Below are 22,819 nucleotides of genomic sequence, written 5' to 3' on the forward strand. Positions count from 1 at the left end.
CGGCTCATCTCTCTCTCGGTTGTTGCATATGGCAGCATAACTTAAGTAAAGTAAATTACTGAAATGAGTTGGTAGTTTTGTTTTCTCATCAATGTACACCTTATATTCGAGTACGAACATGAAACAAAGTTTCAATTTAATCATGGACATTGAGTATAATTTCATATCTAGAGTATCCTAAACAAAATGGAATACAATATAACCAACAAAGTGAGAACGGGTCAGCAACATCCTAGAATTCAGCATCGGTGCAGTTCAATAATCTTCATCATTCATCCTTCAACTGTTTCATCTACCTCAAAAACCTTCCTCAGTTTCTCTTCATCTGATTCAAAAACCTTTCTTGCTTGCTTCAGTTCTTCATTCATAGACAGCAGTTCTGTACAGCGGTTAAGTTTTGGCAAATCCTGCAGCATATAAGGAATTTTATGGGTCCAAGTCAAATAACAAAAGATTATCATGAATCGGCAAACAATTATAATGGTAGTGTGATCCTGTAGTCTAAAGGTGGATGTTATGACAGCCTACTGCCGTGTGAGCTCAGAATCTTCTCTTTGAAGGCCGTAGCATTTCAGGTTTTTTGCGTGAACTGCACCAAGGCTTGTATGAAATTCTAATTTTTTTTAACTACTATCTCCTGAATATGGCCCTCCGAAAGGTTGTAGAATAATCAGTTCTACGTACCAACCACTAACGGGGTGAGTGAGTTTTTTCTTCGTTTTATAACAAAGGATTATGAGTTAGTCTTCACTAGTTTCTAATAACATCAAGGTGCATTTGCTCAATTTAATTGAACACTGGCGAGGTAACCTTCATTTTAGTGGATCATAAATATATGGAAATTTATCTCTCAGAATTCTTGGCCTCATGTTGGAAAAGTTTCCGTCGACACGTGTTTGAGCCTTTGAGGTACCAGAAAATTACCCTAAGCCAGTAGCTTGCAACTTATATAATCTATGGTACTTGCATTTAGTTTTGTTGGCAATACTTAATAATCCCTGAGTCATAGTTTACTCAACCTTAAGTTTGACCAATAAGCAGAAATCTAATGCTTATGATTGTACCCATTGCTATAAAACAAAAGAAAGAGGAGAAAGTATCGACAAGAGGAGGAGTGGAATCAGAACCAGAGGAACATATAGAGCATAATTATGCATCATGCATGGGTGGTTCTCAGCAGACTGGCAGGGTCAAAGGAGCAGACCATGGTCCATAGAGTTCAAAATGAGGGTGTTGATAGTATTTAGTCACCAGAAATATCGGATGCCTAGGCCTGTCAAGCTATTAGAATGCTAACAGTGCTAATATTCATTGTTATCATATTTATGTACTACAAAGTTAACATGTTGCTGCAAAGAGTGAAGTAATTAAAGGAAAGATTATAGTTCTTACCTCAGGTTTGACAGATATATTATGTAATAAAAAAACTGAAGCCTTAGGACAACCCTTCTTGTGCATGTTTACTGGTTTAAAGTTTTTAAGGACAATTAATAGAGTTTGGCTTGTAGAAGTTTATGAAGATGACATACCCAAAAAAAAAAAAGAAGTTTGTGAAGATGCTACTTGAGAAAGAGTTTTCTGCAGAAGACCTTTAAAGAATGGCATAAAAAATTGCATTGGATAAATATTGATTGTGTTCGAAGGTCAAACAGAGATGTCTAGCTAAAGAATTACTATTTATATCTACGGAGTAAAGGCTGAGATAACTGGCAAGGTAGGGTCCAGCCTCTCCAGCCAAAAATCTGATAGGCAATATCAGGGATGTGGGTATGAACACCTGGAGATAGTGGATGCTTTGGAGACAATACTAGCTAAGCTCGAAATCGTAATAGTTGGTCCTTTCTGGCGCTATCCTGGCCTATTTCAAGCTTACAGGGACGTGGGTTAGATGGTGGTGCTCAGGAGATAGTGGATCGTAAACCCATGACCCGAGTTGGTGGGCTAAGGTGGGCTTAGCTGCCTAGCCAGCAGACGGTTAGGATACTCAGACCGTACCTCAACATCCCAGGTCAAGTAATCTTCAGGTCAAACCCCCAAAGCCCTATCCGGGTATTCTCCCCAGAACAGATTGATCCTTGTAACAAGTTCACAAGTATTAGCCTTGATCACAGCAGGCCTTTACATATCATGCCAATAAGCAATTGAAGACCATATGTTGATAAAGGCCAACCAGAAGAGCAGTTTCTGGCTAGTAAAATATAAGAGTTAGATATACAATTGCGCTATGAAATTCTGATGCTGAATAAGTTTGGAAATAAGTACTTTTGCAAAAGATGTCCAATTCAGTAGAATATTACTACGGTATATAAGTGTTTCATATAGGATTTTTCCATTAGTTTGTGCAGGAATCCTGTTTAATTGATTTATTCAGTTTTGCTTTTCTCTTCTAATACGTAAGATTTGAACATTTTTAAAAAGGGATTAGGGGGGGAAAATAAAATAAAAACTTCTTAAAAATTCATGGTCCCCCTTGAGAATAATGACGTCAGGGATGTGTGATATTTGATTTCATGAACAAAAGAGTACCTTGCGAATCAAATAGAGGAAATCCTCAACAGATAGCTTCCCCCTCTGTGATCCAATATCTTGGGCTTTATGCACCTTGGCAGAAAAACTTTGCGTAAGGACCAAAACAAACCACTCCAGGGCACTCAGACTGAGTTAAACAATTAAAAAAATTAAGAAGATTCATACCAATTCAGTGACATATTCCACAACCATGTCCTCCATAAGTGCCACGCTTTCAGGAAGCGGCTAATTCCAGAGTCAAACAAGAATAAAAGTTCAAGTTAACATACATAAATATTTACAATTAACACGATAAATAAAAAAATAGAAAATCGGTTTGAAGTTAAACGATTACCTAACTACAAGAACAGAAATTATGTTTACATATGAAAAAAAGAAAAAGAAAAAAAGAAAAAAAGATGGAATAACGCTTACATTAGGATCATCTCCAAAGCCATACATCATGTGCTGCACTATAGTAACCCGAGAAGAAGATTAGGAAGATAGATAGAGATAACTAGAGTAAAATAATAAAAATTAGGGGGAAAATAAAACAAAATTCTTACGTTCTTTTTGGAAAACTCCTCTTTTGCGCTTGGAAGAAGTTTCCGATGGTTGTGAGGAAGCTGCTCTAGGTTTTGATGAGGTTCCGGCAGAGGAATTGCTCATTGTTGTTGCCGAATGCTTTTTTTTTACTATTATGTTGAATAGAAACTGGACCTAAAGAAAAAGAGCAATTGAAAGAGATAGAAGAAAGCTTAGATCTTCGGGTGCAGTGTGTGAGGGTTCTGCTCTGCACACAAAACACCGGAAAATGAAAACTGGAATCACAACTTCCAACCTCCTCAATTCTCTTTTCAAGTTTCAGATGAGAAAAAGGAAAAGGAAAAATAAAATTAAATGAATTTGGACTTTGGAGATAATGGACTTTCATGTGGGCTACTGAGAGAACTAAATTTCATGTTGGGCTCAAGGTATTGATATGTGTAAAATGGATATTTTTTAGATGCTCTTGACTTCTGAGCCTTTTTGGGCCCAATTAACAAATGGATTTACAGCTGAATTTTGATGCATGATCCGTTATTTGAAAAAAAAAATATTAATTTGGATTTCGTTTTCCTTTTTCTTTGTTTGGGTTTTATGTCCTCTATTATTATAAAAAGTATATTTTTATGTATAAAATTATTAAAATGAATATGTGACAATAAATCATGAAATCAAGACTCAAGAGTGACGACGATAATAGTGGTGGTCGGGGAGAGATTAGGGATGTGCATGGATCGAACCGAATTGGTTTAAATGATTCTGTTCAAAACTGGTTCGGTTCGGTTCAAGACTGGTTCGGTTCGGCGGTAGACGGTTCTGTTCGGAACCGATTCGGGTCGACCCTATTTTGAAAAGAAAAAAAATTAAAAATAAAGTTATAAAAATCAATTTGGTTCATTTGAAAAACTGTTCGGTTCGGAAACGGTTTGGTTCAAAACAGTTCGGTTCTTAAATTGGTTCTAAAAACTGGTTCGGTTCATGAACTGGTTCTTTAAAAATCGGTTCGGTTCATGAACTGATTTTTAAAAATCGATTATTTTAAGGACGGTTCGGTTCAATTTTTTGATTATTTTGCACACTCCTAAAGGATTTGACCCCATAAGCGGGACCACCACCCCATAGCATGTTGCCGCCAGAAGCAGAACTCCGTATTTCTTCTAGAGAATCTCCTAATTGTTCCAGAGCAACTAGAAAGAGATTCCTTAACCAGAAAGAATTCAGTTCAGATGTAGGATACCTATCCAGAAGTTTTCGCAACTCAATCATGTATGATGGAATCATCAAAGATTTGACCTTTTCGAACTCTGTCTGTAACTCACTAGAGACTCGAGAAACAAAGAGAAGGTGTGTACGAACGAGATGGATCATGGGTTGGCAACGAGGTGGCGAAAGTGGCAAGGTGACAAGACGATATTGATTGAAGTTGGGAGAAATTTAAATTTTGAGAAAAAAATAATTTTCACTTTTATTTTTTTTTAATAAACCAAAATTTTCACCAAAAAAAAGAAGATATTATGACTTTTTTTTACAATTGATATTTAAACATTCATTTATAGACACAAGATTTTTTTTTTTAGAAAAAAAACTTTGGGCGAAAACAAAGGTAGCCCTGTTCCATTTCCCCACCTTGTTTAAAGAAAAAATAACATGTAGAGGAAAATGGTGGTGGAGAAGCTTTTGGTGGCGTTGCATTGTTAATTCTGTTTTAAATGAGAAAAAATGGAAAGGAAATAAAATGGGATTTTAAGACTTGGGAGGGAGTTTATATTTAGGTGGGCTACTTCAACAACTTCATTTTATTTTGCGTTAAGAGTATTGAAGTATCTGAAAATAGGTTATTTTTAATGCTGTCAAGCCTTTATTGTCTTGCATTATGGACCCCACTCGCAAATGGCTTTTATAAGCTGGATTTTGATGGCGTTTAAGACAAAGTATAAGTGGGTGTTTCTCTTTTAAAATTAGCTTACCTGTAAAGAAAAAGTAAAGTATATAAGAAAAAGTATATTCACCTTTAAATTTTAATATCACAATATACTTTAAATTAAGCTAACAATAAATTCATCCTTATTTACACACTTTATAGACAGGTTTACTTTAAATGAATTTTATACTATATACATTGAAAATGGGTTTGAGTTTAAATATAGAGCAGATGATGATGAACCTACAAAATGAAACTAATAATACCCAGAGGTAATATCGATTTTTCTGTTTTTATTTAATATTGATTATTTTAATTTTTTAACCAATACTAAAAGAATTAGTCAACAAAACTGCTGTATATAATTCCTTCTGAAAATTTTCAAAAAGGTTTAGAATTTTTTTCTGATCCAAGTTAAATACTATTATCTAACTCGTTTTAAATTTTTTACAAAAAAAAAAAATCATTATATTTAATTTAGAGATAAGATATTCTTACTATTCAATATTTTTATTATTATTCTGATCACCATTAGATCCCTCTTTTCAGTGACAATTTTCAAAAAAATTCTGAATAGAAAATAAAAAATAATTTTTAATGTACACTTCATAATATATAATTATATTAGAGTATAGTAAATTGATAATAAAAATATTTAATAATAAGTATATCTTAAACATGACATCCTTCAAGGTCCTGGTTAGGTTGACTTTAAGTTTTGGTTGGCATACATTCATTAAATCTTGACCACAGTTTTTATAGCTGCAGGACCTAACTTTTTCTCTACTTTCATAATTATATAACTATTGAATATTTAATGCTTTGCTTCCCGTGGACTTTTGTAACTTGAATTATGTAGCAAAATTAAGAAGGAAAGTCGGCATACTACCTTTTCAAAAATGGAAATAACTAAATTAAAAAATTAAAAAAAAAAACTTTACTTTTTTATATTATAGTTTTTATTTTAATTTATATTAATATTTTTAAACCTAAATTGGAAATAATTAAATCACTTGCAATTTTAAAATAACGTCATTTTAAAATTTAAAAAAATTATAAATTATTTTAAAAATTTTATTTTTCTCTTATATCAAATTTTATCAAAATACTTATAATTTTTTTTTCAACTTTAAAATGTCATTTTAAAGTTGAAAAAAAAAATATTTCGTATTGAGGGAGAGAGGTTGGTTTTTTTAAATCATAAAATTATATCAACATTTTTTTTTCACACATCGATTGTCAATTTTATTTAATAATTGCAAAATGAATAATACTAATACGCTTATCATGCTTATTTCAACAAACAAAATTTGACATCAATAGTAACTCCAGCATTCGCGCATTCATTCGTGAGAAAATTATTTTTTTTAAAAAAATTGTTCATTCTGAACAAGAAAAGGTGTAGCTGAGTCGGAGTGACGCTTGGCGTTTGTATAGAGTAACAAAAACATGATAATCCCGACGCATAAGGTGATCCCTCGGAACAAAAAAAGCTTTAACCGACACGTCAGTGGATGTAGGCGTGTAGTTCATCTAACCCCTATGACGTGGCACTTCATCTAAAAGTTTGGATTGGAACCTGTCAGTTATCAATATCTCCAAACACGCGCTTTCCTACGAAATATGCAAAACACACCCGACACATTCCCCTTCCCCACTTCCACGTGAGAAGAAGACTACTATTCCAGATTCTTCGCTCGCAAATCGCATTTCTCAAACCAAACACGGAACGACGCCGTCGCCACTATAGTCTGAGTGTATGACCAACACCAAGAGACTCCGTCGTTTCTTTCCCAAAATTTGGGCATTAAAACCTAAACACGCAATAATAATAAGGGTAATATTTTTCTTCTTTCACATGACACAAACAATTTTTTTACAGACACATAAAATAGATCCATCGATTCATTTACTTTTTTTATTTTAAAAAAAGAAAAATGTTATAGTTACTACCTCTTATTGTTACTACTAAATTGTAACCATTGATTTTCGTCAATCTAACAATTATAATATATTAGAAATTAATAATTAATTAATAAATATGACGCAATAAATTATAACCGTTAGATTGACGGAAATTAACGATTATGATTTAACAAGTAGTAACAATAAGAGGTAGTAACTATAACCTCTTCCTAAAAATAATAGATCCCAGATCCCACCGTTGATCGTCTGTATGACATTACTTAAGAATTTTCCTATAACATAATATTTTTTATTTTTATTTTTTTGGCTTTCCACTTTTCCCCTCTCTTTAAAACGCTTCCTCGTCTTTCTCTGAGTCTCTCTATTTTTGTGTATTTTAAACAACCGAAACCAACTGCTAAACGCCGAACACAACTCTAAAGCAAAAACATCATCGTTGAGAACATTGTGTTGTGTTGTCAGAAAACCTAAGAAGAAGAAATGGAAACTATGTGTTTAAAAAGTGGGATAGTTCCCTCGATCTCTATTGGTGGATCTCTGGATGCACGTGCCAACCCTTCTCAGGTGAGAACGGTGGCGCGCTCCGCGGCGGAGAAACCCCCGCAGACGTCGGTGTTTTCCAGATTCTCTTTTCGGTTCCCTTTGGAATCTCTCTGGCCGCGGCCGCGGGGAGCTGGGAATGGCAGGTACAGTGGCCTGGCCCTTGACGACGCCGTTTTGGTGGAGAACGGTGAAGGGAAGGACGTTAGAGACGACGGCGAGGATGACGGAACGAATGGCCCCGAGGGGCAGAGTGAGAATTGGGTTTTGAAGATTTTGCACGTGAAGTCTGTGTGGAAGGGGGAACAGGGGAATGAAGAGGAGGCCAAGGCCATTGATCAAACCAATGACGATGAGGAGGTGTGTAGTGATTGCAGGGTTGATTACGATGATGATGACGAAAAAGATGTTCAATTCGATAGAGACTCATTTTCCAGAATGCTACGGAGGGTGTCGTTAGCTGAAGCCAGATTGTATGCGCAGATGTCACACTTGGGGAACTTGGCATACGCTATACCTAAAATCAAGGTATGAGATAGAGTTCAGATCTTTCTTTTATTCTTGTATTTGCGCTTTTGCTTTTAATTTTGGCAACATTATAGATCATTTAATGCTCCTCCTGCTAAATCTGTCCTCATGAGAAGCGAATATTTATTTATTTATTGTTTCTGATTTGACAAGGTTGTAAATTCTCATTCATACATACGTTTTTGAGACCTCAGATCTACGTTGTTATGAACTGATCTGGATGATTTGTTACAAACACACATTGATTTGTCTAACTTTTCTCACCTTATAAAGGCGAATGATTTGGAATGCGAAAGCTTTTATTTTAACGTGTTATTAGCGCCACCACTTTCTGGGTTTGCTTTGTGTTAGATAATGGATAGGTATACAGTACATATTTCAAAAAACCCTTGGAATTGGAAGGTTTAAGGTTGAAATTGACGAGGCAGTAGTCTGAAATCAGAATGTTTTGTTGGAAATGCCTTGCTGTAAAACTTGTTTCATTTTGTGTCTAATTTTCCTCATCTAACTTTGGAACTAAACGGAATACTTTTCGATTAGCGAGTATAATTTTTAACAACTACGGAATACTCATCTCTTGTGTGATTTGAGTGATGTTTGGCATATAGTTCTGCAAGGAAGATTTGTGGACCAGGCTCTGTTTTTTTATGCTGTGCATGGAATTCAATTGCATTTTACAATTAAAGCATATATAATTGTAAAGCTCTGTTATTGATTTTTGTTCATATGATATTTCATGAAATGGATTGACAAGTCTAGGAATCTGATTTTCCACAAAATGCATATGAATCACTAATTTATATTTTGTCTTTGATTATTTAGCCAGGGAAACTCTTAAAACATTATGGTCTGCGTTTTGTAACTTCATCAATAGAGAAGAAGGAATTGGCAGCAACAGCTGAAAAAAATCCTCAGGAAGTTGAAACTAATGAGAAGGAAGAAGAAGAAGAAAGAAAGGAGTTGAAGAACGGTGGATACAAGATAAGTGCAACTGCTGCTTATAATATCGCTGCCTCTGCTGCCTCTTATCTGCATTCTCAGACAAGGAGCATACTTCCATTCAAATCTTCAAATGCTGTGGCTGGTGAAGGTTCACTTGAAGGAAGCAACGAAAGCCTTGACAGTGTTAACATGTTAAACACAGAGGTGGCATCTTTTATGGCAACTACTGATTCAGTGACTGCAGTGGTTGCTGCAAAGGAGGAAGTAAAGCAGGCTGTTGCAGATGATTTAAGTTCAATACGATCCTCACCCTGCGAATGGTTCATCTGTGATGATGACCAGAGTGGTACAAGATTTTTTGCTATTCAGGTAGGGAAAATTAATCAAGGGCATTTCTTTCTTTTTGCACTATAAATTCTACGCTTGGTTGCAGCTAGTAAGTTTGCTGTAATTTAGGAGCACTTAAATATGATAAAAAGATTATTATTGTTCCCAATATCTGGCTGCATTATTTAGCTTATGATATTTTAGAGTGTATCTATTCACTGCCACTTTCGGATGTTTATTTTCTGGTGTGCTCCTTCTCACTATTTTTTAAAAATAAATATGTAGGGTTCTGAGTCATTGGAATCCTGGCAAGCAAACCTACTTTTTGAGCCAGTTAAATTCGAGGTAATTGTTAATAACTTAATATTCGTGGATTTTATCACATGTCATTCTTCTTGCTAAAGGGCAAAATTTTGTTCTCTTTTCAGTTATAATTTAATATTTTTGAATCTTTCTTGATTTGTATCTATCCTGAAATTGAAATAATGATGTACATAATTTTTCCTAGGTGTTGGATGTCCTTGTACACAGAGGTATATATGAGGCTGCTAAAGGGATATATCAACAAATGTTGCCAGAAGTTCATGCTCACCTAAAATCTCAAGGTTCTCGTGCAACTTTCCGTTTCACCGGGCATTCTCTTGGTGGAAGCTTGGCATTACTTGTGAACCTCATGCTGTTGATAAGGAACGAAGTGCCAATCTCCTCGCTACTTCCTGTGATAACTTTTGGTTCCCCATCCATCATGTGTGGAGGCGATAGTCTGCTAGAGAAGCTAGGATTACCGCGGAGTCATGTTCAGGCAATTACAATGCACAGAGACATAGTACCACGAGCATTTTCTTGCAATTACCCTAACCATGTGGCAGAACTACTAAAGGCTGTTAATGGGAACTTCCGCAATCATCCATGTCTCAATAACCAGGTAAAGTCCTGGTTATCCATAAGGTTTTAAGTAAATAAAGAAAATTCTTTCATATAAGCGTCTAAATTACTTGTTTGTGAATTTTTTACTGCAGAAGCTCCTATATGCACCAATGGGTGAACTACTGATTCTACAGCCAGATGAGAAATTCTCACCAAGGCATCCTCTCCTTCCATCAGGCAGTGGTCTATATCTTTTGAGTTGTCCTTTGTCAGAATCCAATGACACAGAGAAGCAGCTCCGAGCTGCTAAGTTGGTCTTCTTGAACTCACCTCATCCACTTGAGATATTAAGTGACCGAAGTTCTTATGGTTCTGGAGGGTCCATACAAAGAGATCATGACATGAATTCCTACTTAAGGTCTGTGAGAACTGTGATTCGTCAAGAACTTAACCAAATCCGTAAAGCAACAAGAGAGCAACGGCGCAAGGTGTGGTGGCCTCTTGTGTTACCACGTGGAGATGAGGCCACTATTTTTGTTGGGAGGTCAATGGTACCAGTCAATACTGGTCAACGCCAGTTCCCCTTCACTGGCATGGTACAAACAGGGAGAGAGTCCTTGAAAAGGTTCAGTAGGCTTGTTGCATCCCAACATATGCATTTGTTCGTGTTACTCTTACTCCCTGCACGGCTATTACTCTTGGGGGCATTTAGTGTGATTAATAGATGAATGTAAGATTATTCATTATTTATCGTGGTGGACAATTGTATAGGGTGAGAGCAAATGATTAGTAGGACGTTAGATTATTCTTTATTCATTTTCAAAATTGAAAGTCATATTCTGTCTCTCATGAATGCTGCTTGTAGAGGAATATTGCTCAAATATTAACACATACAAATCTAATTGATTTCGTATTCCAGTGATGCTTATATTGGTGCAACACTCCAATTAAAAGGAGTTGAGTGCTTGGTTGGACTAACAGGAATTAGATGAATAATTCAACAACTGTCTATAGGTTGTTATCCCCAATGGAGGAAGTTTGCTTGCCCAAGATATTAAACTTGTCGTTTGTGGACATTATTAACGGAGAGTCTCATTAATAAACGTCTTAATAAGCAATGGTGCGTTAGCGCAAGATACCACTCTTGCGTTACGTGCGGATTCCAGAAAGTCGGTGTGTAGGCGTGACTTAAAATGTGGAAGATGAAATCCTTACTTCGCAAGATAGGCAGATAAGGAAAGACATTGCCAATTCATGACAACGAGTCAGATTCTTTTGTTCCCACTCGATGAATCATTTTATGCACATGTTATTCACTTGTGTCAAACCAAAGATAGCCGACAAGTTTGGGAACCAGATTCTTTCGTCTACTCAACAATTTATAGTCAGTATTATACGGATGATGTTTTCACTGACAGACAAAGTAATAGTCCACACCACCGGGCCAAGTGGCTCTGCTCCAATGCCTGTCTATGTGGACCTCAAATTTTCCAATTTCTGCGCTTTTGGCGGCATTACTTGACTACACGTCGATTTGGATATGGTTAAATCGCTTTTCCTTCCCAGCACTTTCTTTTGGGACAGGGATGTATGCAAATATATGAAACAGGCCTAGAAAAAAAATCTAACTCTAAAAGGAAGGTCAAGAGCAATTAGCTTATCAAACCCCTTGATTAGTGCAACTCGATTATAGTAACGCGACGCTCTGAGTACAGTGGATGGACTAGTCGATATTATGCTTTGCAATAGTTTCCTTGTTCTTAATTGATTGATGGAGATGGTGGGTCACTACACACTTGTTATTAGTTGTAATATATCAAAATATCAATGACTGTCGGATATTTTTATCAGTGCGTCATGCAAGTAATTGTACAGATTCAAAATATCAAATGATTTTATTGGTTTGTGCAAATCTGCTTGTGGAAATTATTAGCTTCACATCCATGCATGCGCCGAATAAAGCTTAGATATTGTTTCTCTATCAGACTATCATTCAGTGTTTTAAAAACGAGGCTTGTTTTTCCCAAAAAAACAAAAACAAAAAAACTAGGCTTGAGGTCAAAAGGGCCAGGAGTTCAATCCGATAAAAAAAAAAAAGAGCAAAAAAGTAAGCGATAATAAATTAACTACAATTAATAACAATAACCATTAAATATAGTTTTAAAACAATATTAGTATAAATTGTTACATCATATGTTAAATTTAATGCTTGTTTGAGTGCCTTATTTTTAACTTATTTTCCCCCTAAAGCATAAACTTAACCAAATATAATTTTATAAAAACTCTTATTATAAAAAAAACTTTTTTTATAATGAAGAAAAAAAATAAAAAAATAAAAAAAAGTTAAAAGTTCCAAGAAAGAACTTTTTTCTAAGATATATGCCAAAATTTTGAAATCCTCATATTTATTTTTTAATTTTACCCTTATTCTAAACTTGTATTTATAAATTTTATCATCTACCCTAATAACCTAATAATTTATTATAATAACAAATTATTTCATCTTCTTTCTTTCAAAACCATCTAAACAACTTAATGCAATCACCAAATAACTTTTAACTTTATTTTTTAATTTTTTTTTTAACTTCAGTTTAAAAGTAACTTTTAATTAAAACAAATAAAACGTACCAAACATGTTCTTAACATCTCGAATACTTGTGGAATTGAATTAATCAAAATTGTTACATAAAATGTCAACCTATCATTGGACACAATGTAAAACTAATTTACAGATCAAAACTGAACTCTTAAACTATTTTAGGCGTTCAAATGTGTAGGTTTTAGAAAATGTTTAGACAGAATACAGAAACTATGTATTTTAAGAGTAAAATCAATGCATTTCTTTTAACGGTTATATTTATCTCATTTTGTATGAGATAACTAAATTTTCTATACATACAAAAAATAGGTAAGTCCCACTTCTTTTTTTCCTTCCTCTTTTTTATGAATTCCACTTGCAATCTTGTTTCTACAACATAAGATAACTATTTTCCTACAACATAAGAAAATTATTTCCCTTTTAAAATAAAAAAATTGATTTCTTCAATCCGATAACTGGTTTATTTTGGCATTCTAGTTTTTGGAACGGTGGTATCGAGTATCAACTGCGACACAAAAACAAGTTCTCATACAATGTTGAATATGCCAGGTTCACAAACATAGACCTCCAAGAGATCACAGTCAAGATCTGCTGGCCATTAATTTTGAAACAATTAGCCATCTAAGTGGTTTGTTGATCCTTTTTTTTTTTTTGGGTGTGTGTGTAGTTAAGGTAGCATGACTATATTTGTGTTTGGACAAGCATGTGCACATATACATGACGTACACAACACCTTCAATATTATGAACAACAGAACATTAAAATAGGCTTCAACGATGTGTCACTCAATGGTCAAATACCATACTAACTCCTGGATGTGAACGAAGAGCATAGCAAAATTAATCCCTCCCAATATAGGACACCAAAGTGGGAAAAAAATAACTCAGCCACATTTATTCTGTCCTAGCTTAATGGTTAATGTCCCATGAATCCCAATTTTTTTTTCTTTTTTAATTTAAGTAAAGTAATAACTACTACAATAGCACTGAAAATATGCTCAATATGAGATAGCAGAAAAAAAAATCATAGAAATAACACATTAACAAAAAAGAAAATGGGTAAGATATATAACTTATGCCAGCTAGAGAGACCACCATGTTTGTTACCTTTAACTACAATAGGGAACAGAGACTACTTATTTTATTCATGCGAAGTATGGTGATTACATTATGTTTCCATGGCAGACTCGCTTGGTCAACCAATAAGCTGTAATACTTCGGTAGTACATCTCACAAATAGCATAAACATTCTAGAATTCTTTTACTCAAGAAAATAGGTAAAGTAAATGCAAGATATAGAGAACACTGGGATCCTGACTTAATATAACTCTTCAGAAGGAGCTCAACCATCTCTAAAAAAATGGGAAGCAGAAACTGAATCAGAGATCAATTTTACCTGCCAAGTACCAAGAGTGTATTGCAAGGCTTCCAAACGACATGATATTGGCAAGCGAAGATAATCCATGAATCATACCAAACTTCTTATTCATGGCTGCAAGCTTTGGGTTTGTCTTCGCAACTTCCACATTTTTTGACCACCCAACTTCTTCCCCAATACTATTTTCTCTCTCCACTTTATGCCTTTGCTTCATCATCTGTATCAGAACAATTAAATGGTTGTGTATTATAAACTATCAAAAGGTGTAGTTAACGGTTCACAGCTTCACAGCATAAGATGTTGTCATGACACAAATATTTGATGAGAGATACGATTAAGATCTTTCCTTCAGTGCTGCCATTAATGTAACAGATGAAAAGAAGAAGAAAATCAAGGAGGAAAAGTGGTAGTTAGAACAGAATGCGGGCAGTAGACAGAATGAGGCAGCAGAGAAAAGAGATTACAAACTTTTACAAATCATAAAATTTATTGATGATTAAAGAATCAAAGTCACTTCTAATAGTAAATACGGAGATGATGCTCAGTATATAACAAAATATACATAAACAATATCTGAGCATATGTATGTAAGTCCAAAATACTCAAGTTTCTATACAGAAATGAGTGGAAAGAGCTGGAACACAATGCGTAATGGTAATATGAACAGAAATAACAAAAGCCAAAATCAGAATAATGACGATCAATTGGGCTACCCACCTTTAAAATGTGAATGCGAAAGATCTCCTAGATTAAAAATTAAGAAACCACTAGCCAACTTATCAACAAATTCAAGATGAACAGAAATTATAGATTTAGATGATTAGTTTGGTCTTCATTTAAGTCAATTTAGGTCAACTGGTTGAATTATGGAAATGAAAATCAGAATTGACAGAATCCAGAAATGGGATCAACTTTCTTAAGAGATTTTAATCACTTAAGATTGTAGACTTTTGGCAAATAGATAAATTGTTGCCGGTGCATGAACTATTGACAAAACAATTAACCTAAAGTTTGGAAAATTGATTTTGCTAAGCAAACATACAAAAAAAAAAAAGGGCATTGATATTCACTAGAATAAGATAACCCAAGAATGGAATGGAAAAAAGTAGCAAGAGAAATACGAACTGATAAAATTACCTCGATGGTCATGGGCGTAAAGACAAACAAGTTAGTAAGATTGAAAGCAAAGGAAGATAGCAAGAAGCCAAGTTGGTATCTTTCAGCAGTGGATGAAGTTTTCCACGGGTGAAGGTAACCAAAGCAAGCCACTGACGTGGCGCAACACACACCCACCATTGAGAAATACGCGGGAAACATCTTGCTTTGCAGGTTACCGAACTGATGCCTCGGCAGATTCCTAAAATCCCCCCAGTGAAACAAAAATCACAACCAATTAAATAATTACATATATTAGGGGTACCCACTTAATTAAGGGGGAGATAAAAATACAATACTTGAACATAATGATGCCGCCGATGAAGGTGACCCATAGAGCGGAGCCGAAAGCGGTGGAGAAGCAGAGGATGTGAGCCAGTTTGAGGTAGGTGGAAAGGGTTTTAGATTTTGATCCGAATGTATCAGGTGAGAATATCACTCCTATGGCTAAGAAAGCCACGGCCGTTATGAACCGAGTAAGCCAACCCATAGATTGCACTTTGCAGTGACTGTGGTTCCACCGGTGCCGAGGGACGAAGACTGAGGTTGTTTAAGGTTCGAAGCAAACACAAGATGCTTTTCCTTTCTTATTTCTTTCTTACCTACCAAACCTATCTCCATCACCGCTCGTTGGAATTAATAACCGGTTTTCTTTTGACTTTCTTACCATTTTTTTTTTCTTCTAGATTTTTCGGCCCAACTCTGTAATGGGCCGTTGAGCCCATACAACTTGGGATTTCGTCGTCCCGCCCCCAAAATCAAAAAGATATAAAAATTCCCTCGCTTTTTTCATTTTTAATTACAAAAAAAGAAAAGAAAATAAAACCCTTCATCCTCTTCTTTCTTCTCTCTTCCTCGACAAGTTTGCTTTACGATTTCGCCCGTGTGTATTCTACTCAAATGTTGGAAACGAGATATCCGTCGCGAGTCTTTTGCGGTGTTAATTTCGTTCTCTTTGGTTTTGATTCCGTTACTGAAAGCAAGGTTTCTCCATCTCTTTCATTTTATTTTATTTTTTCTAATAATATTTTTCATTTTCTGATCTGGAAGGTTATTTATTGTGTAGATCCGATTCAAACTTGTGAATGGCGGTGGAGTTGATGTGGGCCAGTACAGTGGAAGTTGCACGCATGTCATTGTTGATAAGATTGAATATGTGAGTTCGATTCCGTCTTTCTTTTCGTTTGCTCTCCCTTCACTTGGCCTTTTACTTGAATGGAGAGAAATATGTGTTTTGTGTGTGTAGGACGATCCTGTGTGTGTTGCTGCGAGAGATGATCGGAAGACGCTCGTCACTGCGTTGTGGGTTGAACATAGTGCTGATATTGGAATGCCCGTTGATGCTGCCTCGGTTAGTTTGTTCTTCCTCAATTGCTGTTTTATTCGAATGCATTTTGGTACTGTAAAAGATTCCTTTAATTATTATTATTATTTGATTAAGTAGCGAATATTTAACTTTTCATATTGCATTATAAGTTGCACGGTATAGTTGTCTTCGTTCTATCTTTCAATTTAATGGGAAAATTGGTGGGATGTAACATATAGGATTCAAGTTGGGGGCACCTATAAGGCTAGTCTATGATAGTGAAGATTGGGCAATAAAGTGCCAAAAAGAGCCAAAAAAACAAAGTGACATGGAGATGAGAATTTTGAGTTTGATATAGCCCAAGGCACTGTTTGTTTTATGTAGCTAACTCACCTAGAGGGACAGGCTTGGTTAGTAGTTAAGATATTTTTCTACACTTTCTTCATTCCACATAAAAGGGAATAGAAATTATTGAAATTGTTTATACTTGAAAGTATTTATGGATCAAAACATGAGAGCATAATATAAGTCAATTTGTTTTGTTCACATTCTATGTCCAGAAATTTCTTGAATTTCTACAAGTCAATTTGAGAACCAGTAGTGGATTTTATGCATGTGCTTCTTTGTAGGATGAATTTATAGCAATTTTACCCTCTGACTGAGCAAATTATGTTTTCCATTTAGCAGGTTATGTACAGACCTCTTAAAAATTTAAATGGAATACCGGGTGCGAAAACTTTGATTTTGTGCTTGACTGGTTATCTACGCCAGGATCGGGATGACATTATGGTTGGCACCTGTTATACTATATCGTATTGATTTCTTCTAGGAGCTTATGCACATTTTTATGTACCGGTACTTGACTTCACCTTATTTTCCCTTTTCAGACAATGGTTGGCCTGATGGGTGCACAGTTTTCTAAGCCATTGGTGGCAAACAAGGTTACTCATCTTATATGCTACAAATTCGAAGGTCTGTTTCATCTTTTAATGTTCTGACATTTACAATCAAGAGCATGAGTATGCTACTTTGCTCACCCAATTGCTTTATATTACAGATTATTCATGTGTATTAATCTCATTTAATTCTTTTTATTATCTTTTAATGTCTTTTTTAAAATTTAACTTTCAATATCAAAGTATTTAGTTATTTTTGGCATATAGGGGAGAAGTACGAGCTTGCCAAGAGGTTGGGCACAATAAAGCTAGTTAATCATCGTTGGTTGGAAGATTGGTATGCATGTCTTTTTCCTGTTTCACTTGGAGTTATGAGGCTTATAACTTTACATGGATATGGATGAAATCTCATCTATTTAAGTTTTTTCAATTGACTGGTTCGAATTATAAATATTTGAGGTTCTCTAAATCTAAAGTGCTGTTTATTTCTTCAGCTTGAAGAATTGGCTGCTTCTTCCTGAAGACAAATATAACAAGAGGTCAGAATTTGTACCATGTGGAGGTGTAAATGTAACATACAATATATTTTCATCCACATGTTATCATGCAATGCAATTGTGGCATTCCACTTTTTTCAAGTTATTGGATGAACTTGATAATGATTGTGACAATTAATCTTATGAATCCAGAAACGTTAGCTTAACTGTATTGGAGTGTCATTTGCTTTGTCCAACATCCTAATGTTGATTTGCATAATGCTCCATGTGCTTATCTGTTTTCGCATTCGTTGGGATTCCAAGTTTATTTCCACTTATGCACTTGCAATGTTCACTGTCGTGTCACAAATGGAGGGGGTGGGGGAGATTTATAAAGATGCACTTTAAACTGACTGACATCAAGGCATCTGGATGAATTGGGGTAATAGGCATACAATATGAAAATTGAAAAGGAGATTATGTTCTTGTTAAAAGCTCTAAGATGAGTACGATGCAATCACTCATTTATTCTATGATATGATCATTACATGTTTTTTTCACTGTAGTTTTGAAAGCTCTTATCCATTTCAACCAATGACTCAACATTTTTTTCTTCTCAACCAGTGGTTTTGAACTAGAGACGATGGAGGAAGAGGCTAAGGATTCTGAGGAAGAGGCTGAAGATTCCAAGATGGGGCAATCAGGGGGGAGAAATAGAAACAAAAGTCCCCTTAGTTCAAAATCTGGTATAGCTATGACTCATGGATTATCAAAATCAGCAAGAGAGGCATCAAACGCCTTCCCAGATTCTACTGGTCCACAGGTTTTGCCAAAAGTTGATAAGGGTAAAGACCCTTTAATTATTTCAGGAAACCAGAACAGATCTGATCAAGACTTGAGCTTTCATTGTGTTGATGACCAAAAGATAAGCAGTCCGGCTCCTGTTGTTTCTTGGCATTCTACATCATGTCAACTACCTGACACATTTGTTAAGGCCAGTGAGTCTAATAATGCTGATTTTCCAAAGGCACTTGGCTGCCAGGATCTTGGCATTACAATAAATACAAATTCATCTGATCAGCAACCTGATCTGCATGATGACGCTTTTGGCTCTAAGAAGTTGGTAAGTGACTTGAGATCAACTTCTGCAAGTGCTGAAGGATGTGAACATTTAGATGTAAAGCTTCGTGCTATGAGTTATGCTAGGAAGAACCAAAGGGGATTTACTCTTCCAAGGACTTTAGATGAATTCTCAGGCAGAGAAGTCAACAACCTTGAAACCTCTTCCAGTAAGGTGGAAAAGGCAAGTGAGGGAATCAAATCTACCTGTCTTGAAGGTTCTGGGAAACGAAGTGATTTTGTTGAAGGGAATGAGCCAATTAGTTTATTGCCTCAAAAGAGGACAAATGAAGCTGCTCCTGCTTCTACTAAATTAAAATCAAGAAAGATGACTGCTGACGCAAAATTATCCATTGAAAGAATGCCATTAGCAAATGGAAAATCTCAAGGGTTAAAAGTGAAATCTTTGGTGGACGAGGCACCTGTGGCTGACGGCTGTTTTTCTGTTAGCAAAGATGGTATAAATAACTCAAGCATTTGCTTGATTTCTAAATCTGCAGCTTGTACCTCTCACTCAATGGCATTTGATGAGCCTTCCTCAAGAAATGTAAGCTCTGAGTCTGCTCAATGTGATAATACCTATCAGAATTCAGCACAAATGGCTGTTCAGAGCTTGAGTGAGTGTAAAAGTAATGGCAAGCCTGATATCACAGGTTTTGGAATGGGACAAGTTGATGATAATAAAGCTGAGCAACATAACGTCACTAAATATGTGGAGTGTTCACCTCCAGGAAATCAGAAGTCACGGAATGAGGAATCCGCTGGTCTTACTAGTTTGGATTTAAGCAATGAAGAAAATAATAAGCTGATTAGAAAACCACCTCGCAAGAAGTCGGTTGCCAAGAGAAGTTTGGGTTCTAGACCTAAATTTGGTGGCACTGCTAAACAGAAAAGTTCAGTTTCCTTGAATAAAACTACCCCGCAAGGTGAAGGTGTATGTTTGCCCAGTGAAAGTAAAGAGATAGCAACTTGTGATGCCAATAAGCTTCAAGTGTCCCCTCAAAGCCTTGATGTTAATAAATCAATGGAACAAGAAACCATTATTAAATATGCAGAAGATGCTGGTCGCAGAACTGAATTTTTGGATGACGAAACAGAGGCTCCAGATGACAAAAGTGAATATGGGTTAGGAATGGACCTTGATGAAGAACTGTTTCATCTTTCAAAAAAAGCAGACACAGCGACTGAAGAAAAGTCAGGAGCAAATCATCATACTACAAAATCTGAAGAAGGAATGCTTCCTAATAAAGGTACAAATGAAACTGAAAAACAGAAGCCACCTTCATCGGTAGACTCAACCTCAAAATTAAAAGAAATGCATCAAGCGAGAAAATGTCTTGCAGGTAGAACCAAGAAGACTACAGTTGCCAATGAATTATTGAAATCTGAAAAGGCGGTCACAGCAACTGAAGAGAAGTCAGGAGCAAATCACCATAAAACAAAATGTGAAGAAGCAATGCTTCCGAAGAAAGGTACAAATGAAACTGAAAAACAGAAGCCACCTTCACTGGTAGACTCAACCTCGAAGTTAAAAGTAAAGCATCAAGCGAGAAAACGTCCTGCAGGTAGAACCAAGAAGACTACAGTTGCGAATAAATTATCGAAATCTGAAGAGGTGGTATCAGAGAAGGTTCATAATGAGACGAGACATCTGGCAGAGAAAGAAACCCTGGAAGAAATGTCCCTTCCTTCTCATATAAGTGATAACTCAACTGTACCAAGAAGTAAGTCAGGGAATTTTGTAGAAGAGGAGAAGGAGAATAGACCAATTGATGGAGAGCAGGATGTAGTGGAGGGAAGAAGTGTTGGAAATCCAACTATTAAATCTAGTGTAAAGCCAGCAAAGATCAACTCTAGGAGAATGGGGCTCAATCCATCAATATCAGAATCTAATGCAAGAGTGAAAACTGAAGCCGCGTGTTTTATATTAAAAGGGCATTGCCTACAGAGAAAGGAGTTTCAACAAGTAATCAAGCGTTTAAAAGGAAGGGTTTGCCGGGATTCTCATCAGTGGTCATATCAGGCGACACATTTCATAGCCCCAGACCCTATACGCAGGACTGAAAAATTTTTCGCTGCTGCTGCATCCGGAAGGTAAGAAATATCAGGAATAAACAAAAATAAAATCCGTATAGCCCGCCCCCTTCTACTGACAGTGTATTCAAACGTAGGCAAATCGGGGAAGGGAAAGTTTCGCTGTAACCTCTCCCTTACATGAGTTTTTAGAGCGGAGGGAAATTAAGGTGTTACAACTCATTTTTCAAAACTTCCCAATTCCTACCATTCTTTGAGCTTCGTTAATACGGGGGATTTTGAAGGAGAAAAATCTAATTTTGAACATAGGAAATGAAAAAATATCAATTAACCTCTTTCCCTTTCCTTTCATACTCCAAAAAATGGTCTGTTGCCCGCCTTCAATGTAGTTTGGCTTTCTTTTATGTATGTAAAATTGTAAATATTCTAATTAATCTCAGGTGGAATGCAGGTGGATTCTTAAAACTGATTTCTTAACTGCCAGTAGCCAGGCAGGAAAGTTCTTGTTAGAGGAGCCTTATGAGTGGCACCAGAATGGTCTCAGTGAGGATGGTGCAATCAATATGGAGGCTCCGAGAAAGTGGCGGCTGTTGAAAGAAAGATCAGGTCATGGTGCCTTCTATGGAATGCGAATTGTTGTATATGGCGATTGCATTACCCCGTCTTTGGTATGTTTTCTTTTGAATTTAATTTCGTTTAAATATATTCTTTTCCTACATGCCAATACCTTCATCTGAAATGGTTAGGCATTAGACTGGTCTTTATGTTATGATGCAGTTTTTTGTTCCAAGTATAAGTTATATATTCATTAATAATAACAGTTTTCCAACCATTTATTGTTGAATTTGACGTATGTTTCTGATCCGACTTAATTGGTTGACAGGATACTCTGAAGCGTGTGGTCAAAGCTGGAGATGGAACGATATTAGCAACTTCTCCTCCTTATAATCGCTTCCTTGGTACGGGGATCGACTATGCCATAGTTAGCCCTGGCATGCCACGTGTTGATATGTGGGTCCAAGAGTTCTTAAAACATGAGATACCTTGTGTTGTAGCGGACTACTTGGTCGAGTATGTCTGCAAGCCCGGGTTCTCCCTTGAGAAGCATGTATTGTATGGCACTCATGCTTGGGCAGAGAAGTCATACGCTAAACTTCAAAGTATGGCAGAAGAGATTATTGAGGAGCTCATTCCTCCTGAGGATTGCAGTGATGATGATATAATTTGCCAAGTATGTGGATCCCGGGATAGAGGAGATGTAATGCTGATTTGTGGTGATGAAAGTGGTTCCCTTGGCTGTGGAATTGGTACCCATATCGATTGCTGCGATCCTCCACTCACAGATGTTCCTGAGGAGGATTGGTTTTGCCCAAAATGCAGTACAACCCGAAAATGCTCAAACAATCCCATGAAAAGGAAAAAGTGTCCCTTGTCTTTATCTAAGATTAAATGATTTTCCCTCCCCCTTTTTGAGTTGTCACCGTATAGGAAACTTACTTGAATTTGTACCAGCCTAGTTGTCATAATAATTATGTACAATCCTTTGGTTTTAACGTATTAATGTTGATTTGAAGACATGTTTAACATATATATGGGATCTGATAAATGGCAAATGAGTATTTTAAATTGCATGAGCCATGAAGTTCTGCGTTTATGCCAATATGCTTGACACTTCAATCCAGTTTTATTATTTAAAAATAATCTCACATGTTTGTCACTGAGGGTATTAAGAGATCAAAGATAAGTTTACCA

General features: G+C 36.0%; 4 protein-coding genes across 5 annotated transcripts; 2 read left to right on the forward strand and 2 right to left on the reverse strand.

Annotated features, from left to right (window-relative positions):
• Positions 1–37: 37 nt before the first annotated feature.
• LOC133285252 (transcription initiation factor TFIID subunit 13) lies at positions 38–3,371 on the reverse strand. Its single transcript, XM_061482462.1, has 5 exons — positions 3,075–3,371; positions 2,944–2,981; positions 2,695–2,754; positions 2,527–2,601; positions 38–407 (listed from the first exon to the last, which is right to left on the reverse strand). The coding sequence occupies exons 1-5, from the start codon at positions 3,175–3,177 to the stop codon at positions 273–275; spliced, it is 411 nt and encodes a 136-aa protein (XP_061338446.1). The 5' UTR covers positions 3,178–3,371; the 3' UTR covers positions 38–272.
• Positions 3,372–7,297: 3,926 nt separating this feature from the next.
• LOC133285231 (phospholipase A1 PLIP2, chloroplastic-like) lies at positions 7,298–10,991 on the forward strand. Of its 2 annotated transcripts, XM_061482441.1 has the most exons (7): positions 7,298–7,969; positions 8,792–9,059; positions 9,114–9,280; positions 9,524–9,583; positions 9,747–10,163; positions 10,258–10,593; positions 10,684–10,991. In XM_061482441.1, the coding sequence occupies exons 1-7, from the start codon at positions 7,382–7,384 to the stop codon at positions 10,831–10,833; spliced, it is 1,986 nt and encodes a 661-aa protein (XP_061338425.1). In that variant the 5' UTR covers positions 7,298–7,381; the 3' UTR covers positions 10,834–10,991. The 2 variants fall into 2 exon arrangements, with proteins under 2 accessions (XP_061338425.1, XP_061338424.1); XM_061482440.1 differs by having other exon boundaries at positions 8,792–9,280; positions 10,258–10,991.
• Positions 10,992–13,806: 2,815 nt separating this feature from the next.
• Positions 13,807–15,852, reverse strand: LOC133285234 (uncharacterized). The gene is made up of 3 exons (XM_061482445.1): positions 15,536–15,852; positions 15,219–15,438; positions 13,807–14,298 (listed from the first exon to the last, which is right to left on the reverse strand). The coding sequence occupies exons 1-3, from the start codon at positions 15,724–15,726 to the stop codon at positions 14,083–14,085; spliced, it is 627 nt and encodes a 208-aa protein (XP_061338429.1). The 5' UTR covers positions 15,727–15,852; the 3' UTR covers positions 13,807–14,082.
• Positions 15,853–16,104: 252 nt separating this feature from the next.
• Positions 16,105–22,568, forward strand: LOC133285241 (BRCT domain-containing protein At4g02110). The gene is given in 11 exon segments (XM_061482452.1): positions 16,105–16,220; positions 16,303–16,392; positions 16,483–16,587; positions 17,230–17,331; positions 17,430–17,514; positions 17,706–17,775; positions 17,933–17,977; positions 18,539–20,204; positions 20,427–21,127; positions 21,519–21,735; positions 21,951–22,568. Coding segments are annotated over 11 exon segments (3,783 nt in total). The 5' UTR covers positions 16,105–16,136.
• Positions 22,569–22,819: the final 251 nt, after the last annotated feature.

The sequence above is a fragment of the Gastrolobium bilobum genome, unplaced genomic scaffold (genome assembly GCF_033153095.1).
Source record: "Gastrolobium bilobum isolate Gb01-03AN ecotype WA unplaced genomic scaffold, APGP_CSIRO_Gbil_v1 utg12170, whole genome shotgun sequence".
Lineage (NCBI taxonomy): Eukaryota > Viridiplantae > Streptophyta > Magnoliopsida > Fabales > Fabaceae > Gastrolobium > Gastrolobium bilobum.

What these genes read in the sequence shown, in the direction of transcription:
- LOC133285252 (XM_061482462.1), bottom strand. Translation starts at nt 3,177, where the DNA reads ATGAGCAATTCCTCTGCCGGAACCTCATCAAAACCTAGAGCAGCTTCC. An exon ending in GCTTTGGAGATGATCCTAAT is followed by an intron (nt 2,755 to 2,943) that starts GTAAGCGTTATT and finishes CTCTGGAATTAG; the next exon opens with CCGCTTCCTGAAAGCGTGGC. An exon ending in TCCTCTATTTGATTCGCAAG is followed by an intron (nt 408 to 2,526) that starts GTACTCTTTTGT and finishes TATATGCTGCAG; the next exon opens with GATTTGCCAAAACTTAACCG.
- LOC133285231 (XM_061482440.1), top strand. Translation starts at nt 7,382, where the DNA reads ATGGAAACTATGTGTTTAAAAAGTGGGATAGTTCCCTCGATCTCTATT. An exon ending in ACGCTATACCTAAAATCAAG is followed by an intron (nt 7,970 to 8,791) that starts GTATGAGATAGA and finishes TTGATTATTTAG; the next exon opens with CCAGGGAAACTCTTAAAACA. An exon ending in ATCCATGTCTCAATAACCAG is followed by an intron (nt 10,164 to 10,257) that starts GTAAAGTCCTGG and finishes TTTTTACTGCAG; the next exon opens with AAGCTCCTATATGCACCAAT.
- LOC133285234 (XM_061482445.1), bottom strand. Translation starts at nt 15,726, where the DNA reads ATGGGTTGGCTTACTCGGTTCATAACGGCCGTGGCTTTCTTAGCCATA. An exon ending in GGCGGCATCATTATGTTCAA is followed by an intron (nt 15,439 to 15,535) that starts GTATTGTATTTT and finishes GGGGGATTTTAG; the next exon opens with GAATCTGCCGAGGCATCAGT. An exon ending in TTACGCCCATGACCATCGAG is followed by an intron (nt 14,299 to 15,218) that starts GTAATTTTATCA and finishes GTTCTGATACAG; the next exon opens with ATGATGAAGCAAAGGCATAA.